Source organism: Cherax quadricarinatus, chromosome 28 (assembly GCF_038502225.1).
Source record: "Cherax quadricarinatus isolate ZL_2023a chromosome 28, ASM3850222v1, whole genome shotgun sequence".
NCBI classification, from domain to species: Eukaryota; Metazoa; Arthropoda; class Malacostraca; order Decapoda; family Parastacidae; genus Cherax; species Cherax quadricarinatus.
In genome coordinates this window covers 316366-331365 of record NC_091319.1, presented here as the reverse complement: position 1 = coordinate 331365, position 15000 = coordinate 316366, and the positions used below count along the sequence as shown (strand labels likewise).

The window sequence follows — 15000 nt, the reverse complement described above, 5'->3', positions numbered from 1 at the left end:
TATATATATATATATATATATATATATATATATAATATATATATATATAATATATATATATATATAAATATATATATATATATATATATATATATATATATATATATATATATATATATATAATATATATATATATATAATATATATATATAATATATATATATATAATATATATATATATATCTAATATATATTTTATTATTTTTTTATTATCACACCGGCCGATTCCCACCAAGGCAGGGTGGCCCGAAAAAGAAAAACTTTCACCATCATTCACTCCATCACTGTCTTGCCAGAAGGGTGCTTTACACTACAGTTTTTAAACTGCAACATTAACACCCCTCCTTCAGAGTGCAGGCACTGTACTTCCCATCTCCAGGACTCAAGTCCGGCCTGCCGGTTTCCCTGAATCCCTTCATAAATGTTACTTTGCTCACACTCCAACAGCACGTCAAGTATTAAAAACCATTTGTCTCCATTCACTCCTATCAAACACGCTCACGCATGCCTGCTGGAAGTCCAAGCCCCTCGCACACAAAACCTCCTTTACCCCCTCCCTCCAACCCTTCCTAGGCCGACCCCTACCCCGCCTTCCTTCCACTACAGACTGATACACTCTTGAAGTCATTCTGTTTCGCTCCATTCTCTCTACATGTCCGAACCACCTCAACAACCCTTCCTCAGCCCTCTGGACAACAGTTTTGGTAATATATATATATATATAATATATATATATATATATATAATATATATATATTTTTTTTTTTTTTTTTTTAAACAATTCGGCCCTATCCCACCGAGGCAGGGTTACCCAAAAAAAAAAAAAAAAAAAAAAAAAAAAAAAAAAAAAATCCCCAAAAAGAAAATACTTTCATCATCATTCAACACTTTCACCACACTCACACATTATCACTGCTTTTGCAGAGGTGCTCAGAATACAACAGTTTAGAAGCATATACGTATAGAGATACACAACATATCCCTCCAAACTGCCAATATCCCAAACCCCTCCTTTAAAGTGCAGGCATTGTACTTCCCATTTCCAGGACTCAAGTCCGACTATATGAAAATAACCGGTTTCCCTGAATCCCTTCACTAAATATTACCCTGCTCACACTCCAACAGATCGTCAGGTCCCAAGTATCATTCGTCTCCATTCACTCCTATCTAACACGCTCATGCACGCTTGCTGGAAGTCCAAGCCCCTCACCCACAAAACCTCCTTTACCCCCTCTTTCCAACCCTTTCGAGGACGACCCCTACCCCTCTTTCCTTCCCCTATAGATTTATATGCTTTCCATGTCATTCTACTTTGATCCATTCTCTCTAAATGACCAAACCACCTCAACAACCCCTCTTCTGCCCTCTGACTAATGCTTTTATTAACTCCACACCTTCTCCTAATTTCCACACTCCGAATTTTCTGCATAATATTTACACCACACATTGCCCTTAGACAGGACATCTCCACTGCCTCCAACCGTCTCCTCGCTGCTGCATTTACCACCCAAGCTTCACATCCATATAAGAGTGTTGGTACTACTATACTTTCATACATTCCCTTCTTTGCCTCCATTGATAACGTTTTTTGACTCCACATATACCTCAACGCACCACTCACCTTTTTTCCCTCATCAATTCTATGATTAACCTCATCCTTCATAAATCCATCCGCCGACACGTCAACTCCCAAGTATCTGAAAACATTCACTTCTTCCATACTCCTCTTCCCCAATTTGATATCCAATTTTTCTTTATCTAAATCATTTGATACCCTCATCACCTTACTCTTTTCTATGTTCACTTTCAACTTTCTACCTTTACACACATTCCCAAACTCATCCACTAACCTTTGTAATTTTTCTTTAGAATCTCCCATAAGCACAGTATCATCAGCAAAAAGTAACTGTGTCAATTCCCATTTTGAATTTGATTCCCCATAATTTAATCCCACCCCTCTCCCGAACACCCTAGCATTTACTTCTTTTACAACCCCATCTATAAATATATTAAACAACCATGGTGACATTACACATCCCTGTCTAAGACCTACTTTTACCGGGAAGTATTCTCCCTCTCTTCTACACACCCTAACCTGAGCCTCACTATCCTCATAAAAGCTCTTTACAGCATTTAGTAACTTACCACCTATTCCATATACTTGCAACATCTGCCACATTGCTCCTCTATCCACTCTATCATATGCCTTTTCTAAATCCATAAATGCAATAAAAACTTCCCTACCTTTATCTAAATACTGTTCACATATATGCTTCAATGTAAACACTTGATCTACACATCCCCTACCCACTCTGAAGCCTCCTTGCTCGTCCGCAATTCTACATTCTGTCTTACCTCTAATTCTTTCAATTATAACCCTACCGTATACTTTTCCTGGTATACTCAGTAAACTTATTCATCTATAATTTTTACAATCTCTTTTGTCCCCTTTCCCTTTATATAAAGGGACTATACATGCTCTCCGCCAATCCCTAGGTACCTTCCCCTCTTTCATACATTTATTAAACAAAAGTACCAACCACTCCAACACTATATCCCCCCCTGCTTTTAACATTTCTGTCATGATCCCATCAGTTCCAGCTGCTTTACCCCCTTTCATTCTACGTAATGCCTCACGTACCTCCACCACACTTACATTCTGCTCTTCTTCACTCCTAAAAGATGGTATACCTCCCTGGCCAGTGCATGAAATTACCGCCTCCCTTTCTTCCTTAACATTTAAAAGTTCCTCAAAATATTCTCGCCATCTACCTAATACCTCCCTCTCCCCATCTACTAACTCCCCTACTCTGTTTTTAACTGACAAATCCATACTTTCCCTAGGCTTTCTTAACTTGTTTAACTCACTCCAAAATTTTTTCTTATTTTCATTAAAATTTCTTGACAGTGCCTCTCCCACTCTTTCATCTGCTCTCCTTTTGCACTCTCTCACCACTCTCTTCACCTTTCTTTTACTCTCCATATACTCTGCTCTTCTTATAACACTTCTGCTTTGTAAAAACCTCTCGTAAGCTACCTTTTTCTCTTTTATCACACCCTTTACTTCATCATTCCACCAATCACTCCTCTTTCCTCCTGCCCCCACCCTCCTATAACCACAAACTTCTGCCCCACATTCTAATACTGCATTTTTAAAACTATTCCAACCCTCTTCAACCCCTCCACTACTCATCTTTGCACTAGCCCACCTTTCTGCCAATAGTCGCTTATATCTCGCCCGAACTTCCTCCTCCCTTAGTTTATACACTTTCACCTCCCTCTTACTTGTTGTTGCCACCTTCCTCTTTTCCCATCTACCTCTTACTCTAACTGTAGCTACAACTAAATAATGATCCGATATATCAGTTGCCCCTCTATAAACATGTACATCCTGGAGCCTACCCATCAACCTTTTATCCACCAATACATAATCTAATAAACTACTTTCATTACGTGCTACATCATACCTTGTATATTTATTTATCCTCTTTTTCATAAAATATGTATTACTTATTACCAAATTTCTTTCTACACATAGCTCAATTAAAGGCTCCCTATTTACATTTACCCCTGGCACCCCAAAATTACCTACTACTCCCTCCATAACATTTTTACCCACTTTAGCATTGAAATCCCCAACCACCATTACTCTCACACTTGATTCAAAACTCCCCACGCATTCACTCAACATTTCCCAGAATCTCTCTCTCTCCTCTACACTTCTCTCTTCTCCAGGTGCATACACGCTTACTATAACCCACTTTTCACATCCAATCTTTATTTTACTCCACATAATCCTTGAATTTATACATTTGTAGTCCCTCTTTTCCTGCCATAGCTTATCCTTCAACATTATTGCTACTCCTTCTTTAGCTCTAACTCTATTTGAAACCCCTGACCTAATCCCATTTATTCCTCTCCATTGAAACTCTCCCACCCCCTTCAGCTTTGTTTCACTTAAAGCCAGGACATCCAGTTTCTTCTCATTCATAACATCCACAATCATCTCTTTCTTATCATTTGCACAACATCCACGCACATTCAGACTTCCCACTTTGACAATTTTCTTCTTCTTATTCTTTTTAGTAATCTTTACAGGAAAAGGGGTTACTAGCCCATTGTTCCCGGCATTTTAGTTGACTTTTACAACACGCATGGCTTACGGAGGAAAGATTCTTATTCCACTTCCCCATGGATATAAAAGGAAAAGTAATAAGACCAAGAACTATTAAGATAAAATCAAAGAAAACTCAGATGAGTGTGTATAAATAAACGTGTACATGTATGTGTAGTGTGACCTAATTGTAAGTAGAAGTAGCAAGACGTACCTGTAATCTTGCATATTTATGAGACAGACAAAAGACACCAGCAATCCTACCATCATGTAAAACAATTACAGGCTTTCGTTTTATAATATATATATATAATATATATATATATATAATATATATATATATAATATATATATATATATAATATATATATATATAATATATATATATATATATATATATATATATATATATATATATATATATATATATATATAATATATATATATATAATATATATATATATAATATATATATATATATATATATATATATATATATATATATATATATATATATATATATATATATATATATATATATATATATATATATATATATATATATATATATATATATATATATATATATATATATATATATATATATATATATATATATATATATAAGGTTGGTAGACAGCAACCACCCAGGGAGGTACTACCGACCTGCCAAGTGAGTGTAAAACGAAAGCCTGTAATTGTTTTACGTGATGGTAGGATTGCTGGTGTCTTTTGTCTGTCTCATAAATATGCAAGACTACAGGTACGTCTTGCTACTTCTACTTACACTTAGGTCACACTACACATACATGTACATGTTTATTTATACACACTCATCTGAGTTTTCTTTGATTTTATCTTAATAGTTCTTGGTCTTATTACTTTTCCTTTTATATCCATGGGGAAGTGGAATAAGAATCTTTCCTCCGTAAGCCATGCGTGTTGTAAAAGTCAACTAAAATGCCGGGAACAATGGGCTAGTAACCCCTTTTCCTGTAAAGATTACTAAAAAGAATAAGAAGAAGAAAATTGTCAAAGTGGGAAGTCTGAATGTGCATGGATGTGGATGTTATGAATGAGAAGAAACTGGATGTCCTGGCTTTAAGTGAAACAAAGCTGAAGGGGGTGGGAGAGTTTCAATGGAGAGGAATAAATGGGATTAGGTCAGGGGTTTCAAATAGAGTTAGAGCTAAAGAAGGAGTAGCAATAATGTTGAAGGATAAGCTATGGCAGGAAAAGAGGGACTACAAATGCATAAATTCAAGGATTATGTGGAGTAAAATGAAGATTGGATGTGAAAAGTGGGTTATAGTAAGCGTGTATGCACCTGGAGAAGAAAGAAGTGTAGAGGAGAGAGAGAGATTCTGGGAAATGTTGAGTGAATGCGTGGCGAGTTTTGAATCAAGTGTGAGAGTAATGGTGGTTGGGGATTTCAATGCTAAAGTGGGTAAAAATGTTATGGAGGGAGTAGTAGGTAAATTTGGGGTGCCAGGGGTAAATGTAAATGGGGAGCCTTTAACCCTTTGAGGGTCGACAGGCCCTCTCCGAAACTCGTTCTCAGGGTCGGCCAAATTTAAAAAAAAAAAAATTATTTTCTCTTATGAAAAGATAGAGAATCTTTTCCCGATCATAAAGACACCAAAAGTTTGAAATTTGATAGAAAACTTACGGAATTATGCTCTCGCAAAGTTAGCGGTCTCGGCGATGTTTACGCATCGGCGATTTTGCCGACTTTGAGCCCCATTTTCGGCCAATTTCACTGTACTAGTCGACAAAAAACATGAATATTTCGCTAGAACTCCATTTTTTCTATCGAATGGATGCAAGAAACCACTCATTTATGAAATTCAACTATCCAGTACAGTGGTCAGAATTTAGCAATTTTGCCAATTTCACACAAATTTCAAAAGATGCCAATTTCGGAATAGGGTCCAGAATAAACAAGAAAGACATTCCTGGCACTAAAATGACATTTCCTCTAGTCATTAGTCATGTCTCAAGTCCCCTCTTATATTCTTTTGCTTTCCACTTTGAATTTTTATTTTCACAAAAAATATAAGATTTACTGTTATGCAGACTACTGCATTAGTGTAAAAAATGGTATAAATATTATTGGTGCACTTGTGAAAGAATATTAGACTCACCAGTTGACGTGTATTGCACGCTTGGCACGATTTGTTTACTTTTGAAGTTTGGTAAAAATCGAACATTTCTGCTACTTTGAGCTCAATTTCAAGGCACCTTTCTTTGTAAAACCAGTCAAAATCATCTCAATTTCTGTAATGTATCTTCCATTCTATAAAATGAGACCAAGAAAACTAGAATACAACAATAAATACCATACGAAAATACACTGCAAAGTCGCTGATTTATTAAAAAAAAAATGGTCAAAGTTTTTTTTTTCTCATTATGCACTGTGTGCTGCAGGATTTTTTTTTAGACTGTGCACACTGACCACATAGACCCATTCTTTCATATGACGGCCTACCAGCTTTCTCCCACTAGATTTGAGGCCGCTAGAATTTATGAGTACTAGTACGTCAAAAACCCCTACGCGTAAAACGTACTAGTACGACGAAAACCCTCAAAGGGTTAATTGAGCTATGTGTAGAAAGAAATTTGGTAATAAGTAATACATATTTTATGAAAAAGAGGATAAATAAATATACAAGGTATGATGTAGCACGTAATGAAAGTAGTTTGTTAGATTATGTATTGGTGGATAAAAGGTTGATGGGTAGGCTCCAGGATGTACATGTTTATAGAGGGGCAACTGATATGTCAGATCATTATTTAGTTGTAGCTACAGTTAGAGTAAGAGGTAGATGGGAAAAGAGGAAGGTGGTAACAACAAGTAAGAGGGAGGTGAAAGTGTATAAACTAAGGGAGGAGGAAGTTCGGGCGAGATATAAGCGACTATTGGCAGAAAGGTGGGCTAGTGCAAAGATGAGTAGTGGGGGGGTTGAAGAGGGTTGGAATAGTTTTAAAAATGCAGTATTAGAATGTGGGGCAGAAGTTTGTGGTTATAGGAGGGTGGGGGCAGGAGGAAAGAGGAGTGATTGGTGGAATGATGAAGTAAAGGGTGTGATAAAAGAGAAAAAGGTAGCTTACGAGAGGTTTTTACAAAGCAGAAGTGTTATAAGAAGAGCAGAGTATATGGAGAGTAAAAGAAAGGTGAAGAGAGTGGTGAGAGAGTGCAAAAGGAGAGCAGATGAAAGAGTGGGAGAGGCACTGTCAAGAAATTTTAATGAAAATAAGAAAAAATTTTAGAGTGAGTTAAACAAGTTAAGAAAGCCTAGGGAAAGTATGGATTTGTCCATTAAAAACAGAGTAGGGGAGTTAGTAGATGGGGAGAGGGAGGTATTAGGTAGATGGCGAGAATATTTTGAGGAACTTTTAAATGTTGAGGAAGAAAGGGAGGCGGTAATTTCATGCACTGGCCAGGGAGGTATACCATCTTTTAGGAGTGAAGAAGAGCAGAATGTAAGTGTGGTGGAGGTACGTGAGGCATTACGTAGAATGAAAGGGGGTAAAGCAGCTGGAACTGATGGGATCATGACAGAAATGTTAAAAGCAGGGGGGGGGATATAGTGTTGGAGTGGTTGGTACTTTTGTTTAATAAATGTATGAAAGAGGGGAAGGTACCTAGGGATTGGCGGAGAGCATGTATAGTCCCTTTATATAAAGGGAAAGGGGACAAAAGAGATTGTAAAAATTATAGAGGAATAAGTTTACTGAGTATACCAGGAAAAGTATACGGTAGAGTTATAATTGAAAGAATTAGAGGTAAGACAGAATGTAGAATTGCGGATGAGCAAGGAGGCTTCAGAGTGGGTAGGGGATGTGTAGATCAAGTGTTTACATTGAAGCATATATGTGAACAGTATTTAGATAAAGGTAGGGAAGTTTTTATTGCATTTATGGATTTAGAAAAGGCATATGATAGAGTGGATAGAGGAGCAATGTGGCAGATGTTGCAAGTTTATGGAATAGGTGGTAAGTTACTAAATGCTGTAAAGAGCTTTTATGAGGATAGTGAGGCTCAGGTTAGGGTGTGTAGAAGAGAGGGAGAATACTTCCCGGTAAAAGTAGGTCTTAGACAGGGATGTGTAATGTCACCATGGTTGTTTAATATATTTATAGATGGGGTTGTAAAGGAAGTAAATACTAGGGTGTTCGGAAGAGGGGTGGGGAACACACAAGAAACGATCAAGAGGTATGTGAGGAGCTCAGCACGAGATTTAAGGAAGTATTTACAGTGGAGACAGGAAGGCCTTTGGGGGACAGAACAGAGGGGGACACCAGCAAGGAATATACCAACAAGTGTTAGATGACATACATACAAATGAGGAGGTCAAGAAGCTGCTAAGGGACAACGACACCTCAAAGGCAGTGGGACTAGACAACATCTCCCTGTGCGTCCTTAGAGAGGGAGCGGATATGCTGTGTGCCACTTACCACAATGTTCAACACATCCCTTGAAACTGGGCAACTACCTGAGGTATGGAAGACAGCAAATGTAGTTCCCATTTTTAAAAAAGGAGACAGAAAAGAGGCACTAAACTATAGACCTGTGTCACTGATGTGTATAGTATGCAAAGTTATGGAGAAGATTATCAGGAGGAGAGTGGTGGAGCACCTGGAACGGAACAAGAGTATAAACGCCAACCAGCACGGATTCATGGAAGGCAAATCCTGTGTCACAAACCTTCTGGAGTTTTATGATAAAGTAACAGAAGTAAGACACGAGAGAGAGGGGTGGGTTGATTGCATCTTCTTGGACTGCAAGAAGGCCTCCACTAATGTCTTGTGAGGAACAGTTCCTCACAAGAGATTAGTGGAGAAGCTAGAGGATCAGGCGCATGTAACGGGAAGGGCACTGCAGTGGATCAGAGAATACCTGACAGGGAGGCAACAACGTGTCATGGTACATGATGAGGTATCACAGTGGGCACCTGTGATGAGTGGGGTCCCACAGGGGTTGGTCCTAGGGCCAGTGCTATTTTTGGTATATGTGAATGACATGATGGAAGGGTTAGACTCAGAAATGTTCCTTCAGTTCTGGTGGTTGAACGAACAAGTTCTTTCAATCATTGGATAGGATGCAAGGCATGCTTGCAAAATAGCTAGAAATTTAATCAGTTTGAGTACTGGAATAGGACTCAATGGGCAAAATCGCTGTTGCATAAAGTACTCCCTGGCCTCCAGTTTCGTGCCTGCATAATTCAGGAAATTCTGCAGTATTGGTGTCATTACCAAAACAACTTCTGTACATTTTTAGATTTTTTTTTAAATGTGTACACAGAAAGGGCTTTCAATTTTGGATGTGCTGAAAGCTTTTAGGTTTAACCCTTAAATGGTCCAAACGTATATATACGTTTTTTCAACATCTGAAAGTATGTAAAAAAATGTAGATCTTCTTTTTTGTTTTACATTTGAAAACATGTAAAAAAACTTTTATCTACATTTTTTTTTTGTTATATTTGAAAATATGTAAAAAAAAGTAGATCTACTTTTGTAGCACTACGAATTTGAACGTCAATCTGTTTGGACCGTTTAAGGGTTAAAGTGAATACAGAAATGAGTAAGGTAATGAGAGTAACAGTCTGGTCAGTGAAAGATTTCACATCAGATTGGAGAGAAGGAGTATTAAAGATAATAGTGTATTTAGATATTTGGGAGTGGATAAATCAACAGATTGGTCTATGACAGACATAAATCATAGAATAGATGGGATAAAAAATGGTAGGCATAGTGTTGAGGCATCTTTGGAAAGAAAGGAGTTTTATCTGTGGAGGCAAAATGAAGAATGTTCCAAAATTTATGAGTGTGAGGCATGGACTTGATATGCTACAGTGAGGAGGAAGTCAATGGGAGTGGATGTCAAATTTGAGAGCAGTGTGGTGTGAAAATTAGGCAGAGACTTCATAGCATAGAAATTAGATGTTGGTGTGGGGTTACAAAAAGTGTAACTCATTTGGCCAGAGTAAGGGTTGTTGAAGTTGTTTGCATTTAGCAAGGATGAAGACAAAGAGGATGACCAAGAGGGTACATAATCTGGGGCAGAAGGAAGGAAAGGTTAGATGGAGCAGGTAAAGGTGGGTTTGAGTGGTAGGTGTTTTCATTATTCATCAACCATTTGTGAGAGCATCTTTGCAGGCAAGTGGTTTGAATGGCTTGATGTGCTGTTAGAGTGTGAGCAAGGTAACATTTATGAGAGGATTCAGGGAAACTGGTTAGCCAGACTTGGTTGACCAGACAATCATCTAGGAAGTTTGGCCTCAGGCTGGGCTGCGAGGGTAGAAGGACCCTCAAAACTGGTCATAGGTTTGTCAAAGAAGGGGCTTAATTTAGAATATTGTACATTTTTGTCACACTCAAGCATCTCGTATATTTTCAGAAAATTTTTATATACTGGTTAGGCTATAATGAAGCTGAGATAGTCATATAAAATGAGAAATATTTTCATTTATTATTTTCGTCAATAAGCATAAAACAATTGGGAAGTAGGAAAAGGCTAAAGGATAATTAAAAGATGGCAAAGAAGTGAAGAGCAATATTTATTAATAGAACATGTGGTTGTTGAGTAAGTGTAGCAGATTACTAAGTGTAACTAAAAAAAAGAGTTGCCAATAGAAACAAGGCCTTATAAGTAGTCATCTACTTTTTAATAATTTTTGTAACATACTCTGCAGTTAACCCTTCATTTAGTGGATCGCACTTTTAACAGATTTTGAAATATAGGACAAAATCTGCTGGGTCACTTGGAAGCTGTGGACAAATTTCATTGGTCACAGAATTGTCTGTTATTTTTATGATCACAGCAGAATCATATCGTCTGTTAACCACGATCACCATTACCTGCCACCCACTTTCTTCTTTTAGTCCATCAAATTAAGGGTTTACTGTGCAGAGTATACTGTATACATATTTTGATAACCTTACCTCATAAATATACATATAAAAAGTAGTTGTAATGCATATTTCTCTAAATAATTGTAATGGTATATTTTTATTCACAGTTCGATGAAGTGGTTCCAAAACACATGGAAACAAAACACAGAGGGTTTTATATTAATTCAGGCGAATTAGATTTTGAAGTGGTTGCTGATGATTCTGATGAAGATGAGTCATCTGCTGATAGTGAGACTGAAGTTAAAAGAAGAAGAAAACAGGTATGTTTTGGAATTTTTTTTTTTTTCTGACATTGCAAGTTTGGCACAGATATGCATGCATATGTGAGGAGAAACATGAACCTAGGTACGTTAAGATAAATTCATTTGAGTACAGGATACTGATTGTAAAGGATTGCATCATATAATGGTAAGAAATTATTATCAGTAGGTTGTAGAAATTTGCTGAAAAATACAGTGTTTTAGTAAAGTTAAGGTTCAGTTTAACCCTTTCACTGTCAGAATCCCCAAATTAAAAGTGTTGATCATGTTGGAAATTAGCAAAAAAGATTCTTCAGAAATAGTAGAGAATATTTTTTTTTTTTTGAAGGTAGTGACATAAAAAGTACAAAATTTGATAGAAAACTTATGGAAATATGCAAGTGCAGGCTTAAACCTGTCTCAAGACTAGAGTATAACATACTAAAATAAGAGTAACTGGTCTACAGTAAAAAGGATTCAAAAGTAATAATAGTCATTAATACAGAAATATTGCTTAAAACTGCAAATAGGCTCTATTTATGAAAATATGGACTCAGGCTGGATGCTTTTATCTTTGACCTGAGAAAGAGAGGGTAAATAAATTGTACAGAGGACATGCTCTTGAATTAAACCTACAATGCATTATTGTTTAAATTACAGTGGAACCTTGGTTTTCGTATGCCCTAGCCTGTATATAAAACTATAGTTATCCTCTATAAAATGTATTTTTTGTTAATGTTTTTGGGAAATATGAGCAAAAATACATTTTATAGTGAATAACTATAGTTTGGGAAATATGAGCAAAAATACATTTTATAGTGAATAACTATAGTTTTACATACAGACTATGGCATACAAAAATCAAGGTTCCACTGTATATGTACAGTGTCCTATAACCACAGTGCATTATTGTTTGAAAAATGCTAATAATTTTCTTTAATCATTTTAGTTTCGTCATATTCATTTTCAACATCCCAGAAACCACAAAGTAAAATAGCTTTTTTCTCCCTAACACAAAATTGTTCGAAATTTGTAGACTAGTGTAATTCAGTTGAATATAAGAAAATTTTCTTTTTTCTTCTTTTTCATTTTAGTAGGCTATACAGGAAAACGGGTTACTAGCCCATTGTTCCCATCATTTTAGCTGATTTTTACAACATGTATGGCTTACAGAGGAAAGATTCTTATTCCACTTCCCCATGGATATAAAAGGAAAAGCAATAAGAACAAGAACTATTGAGATAAAATCAAAGAAAACTCAAATGAGTGTGTATATATAAATGTGTACATGTATGTGCAGTGTGACCTAATGTAAGTAGAAGTAACAAGATGTACCTGAAATCTTGCATGTTTATGAGACAGTGATTATGTGTGAGTGTGGTGAAAGTGTTGAATGATGATGAAAGTATTTTCGTTTTGGGGATTTTTTCTTTTTTGGTCACCCTGCCTAGGTGGGAAATGGCCGACTTGTTGAAAAAAAAAAAAGAAAATTGTATACATGACAGTAGTTTAACCATTAAATTGTGTCCAAAGTAGTACTAATACCTGCTGATGACTGTGTCCAACATACTAGTACACACAATTTTTTGTACCTTCAAATCTGCAACATGCCAGTATTTTTGACCTTATCACAACTCTTTTGGTCTTCTACAATCTCTTCATACCTTTGGAAAAAAAAAGAATGTAAAGCCAGGAGGGTTCACATACAGTGCTAGTCACAGCATTATGCCGGATGAGCGCCCCGGCATAATGCCACGATAAAAATCAAAGGCCTACCATATAGGGAGGTCTTCTTTTGTCAGTGCATTATGCCGGGTAGCAGCCGTTAGCATGAGGTCACGGCCTGTCACCACACTTCACAGTGACTCCTCAATGCTCACGTGGCTGCTGTGGTGAGAGAAAGTGTTGCACTTTTGTCTCATTTTCCCCATCTTTTATCTGGTGTTCCCTTTGGTTTTGGGGCTATACATGTATGATTATGGTTAAAAGGAAGTCTTTAACACCTGAAACTATAGCTCAAATCATAGGGCTTCACAGATCTGGGAACCAGACGAAAGAAATAGTGGAGAATGTTGGTGTGTGTGAGCGTTCATTGAGGAACTGGCTGCAGCATGTCAAGGCTGGTGGTGGTGTCGAGTTACGATTTGCCAAACCTAGGCCTGGCTCCTTGAAGAAGACATCTGTTCATATATTGACTGTGTTTAAGAAGCAGTTGGAGAGTACACCTAAGATAACTGCTAGAGAATTGAAAGAAAAGAACCCACATCTTTTTTCAGGTGTCTGTAAGAACTGCTAACAGATGTGTGTCAGAACTGAGCTACAGTGCAGTTACTGCCAGATTAAGAAACTGATCCTCTCCAAGCTGCAGAAGAAATGTAGGCTGGATTATGCAAAAAAATATCTTCACTGGAATCCTCAACAGTGGTCTGAAGTACTTTGGAGTGATAAGCAACCTTCACCGTCACCTGTAACTGTGGGGGACGTGTACCGGCCCAGAGGTAGTGACCCACTAGACCCACGCTACACCTGTGGGGCCACCAAACACCCAGACTCGCTCATGGTTTGGGGGTGTTTTGGTGCTTAGAGTGTTGGTGAACTCATTGTACTTCCCAAAAACCAGTATATAAACCAGTATAATTACCTGGAGTTATTGTGTGACAATTTACCTGAGGCATTTGAGAAGTGTGGCACTACGGTTTTTATGCAGGACAGTGCACTGCATCATACCACCAAATCTATAGTTCAGTGGCTTAAGGACTGTGAAGTGAGGTTCTTTAATGACTGACCAGGCAATTCCCCAGACCTAAACCCTATTGAGAACTGCTGGTCAGTAGTGAATTGAAGTTTACTGGGCAAGGATATCAGTTCCATCCTGCTGCTGGAGGCTGCTCTACTTGAGGCATGGAATAATATACCTCGCCAAACCCTCAAGAATTTGTGAGAGAGTCTTCCTAGACGGCTGAGGGACATGATTAAGCATAAAGGATGCAGCACCAAGTATTAAAACCTCAGTAAGTGTGCAGACTTGTATATTATAATCTTTCATGGTATGTGTTTGTATTTTGGTACATGTGTGGGGAGAGGGGCGGCATAATGCTGTGACTAGCACTGTAGTGCTTCACGGTTAATTACACAAGTGATAACTGTGTGTTTGACGTACTACTACGCCTAACTAGCATACGTAAACAATGAAATCAGGAGCTGTTATTCCTCCATCAGCTTCCCTACCAGCAAATGGTGTAGAAGTGGCACAAAGATGACTTATTAATTCCAAATTTATTGCAATATCATGATAGTAACAGTGGAATTCAGCCACAAAGCAGTATATTAAACCCAGGATATCCCAGTAAAGTCAAACATTGTGACTTATTTCCATGTTTTAAGGAGTATTACACTGAAACAATTGCAGTATAAGTATTCCCTGTGCACAGTATTAGAAGACCAGAATAGTGAAAAAAATAGAATAAAATATTATATAGGCAGACTCTGCTTATACAGCAGGTTAGGTTCTGGGCTACTTCTGTAAAGCAAAAATTGCTGTAAAGTGAACCATAGCCTTTTTTCACTTTCAAATGCATATAAGAGCCTGAGAACATGTTTACACTATTATATATTAAGTGAATAATAGAGCTAGGCCTGAAAAATGCATGTACTGTACACTCATTACTTACCTTAAAATGTTTCATATTTAGCTTATAGGGATTGGTTTTAGTGCATAGTTATGTTTTTAAT

At 37.2% G+C, this 15000-nt stretch overlaps 1 protein-coding gene across 4 annotated transcripts in view; it reads left to right on the top strand.

The window, feature by feature from the left end:
• The window catches only part of yem (yemanuclein), a gene marked incomplete at its 5' end in the record, with an annotated part of 205437 nt that overhangs the window by 14466 nt on the left and 175971 nt on the right, over positions 1-15000 (top strand). For all 4 annotated transcript variants that reach the window (XM_070089273.1, XM_070089271.1, XM_070089274.1 and 1 more), the window contains 1 exon segment: positions 11137-11289. In XM_070089273.1, coding sequence (XP_069945374.1) covers positions 11137-11289 — 153 coding nt within the window.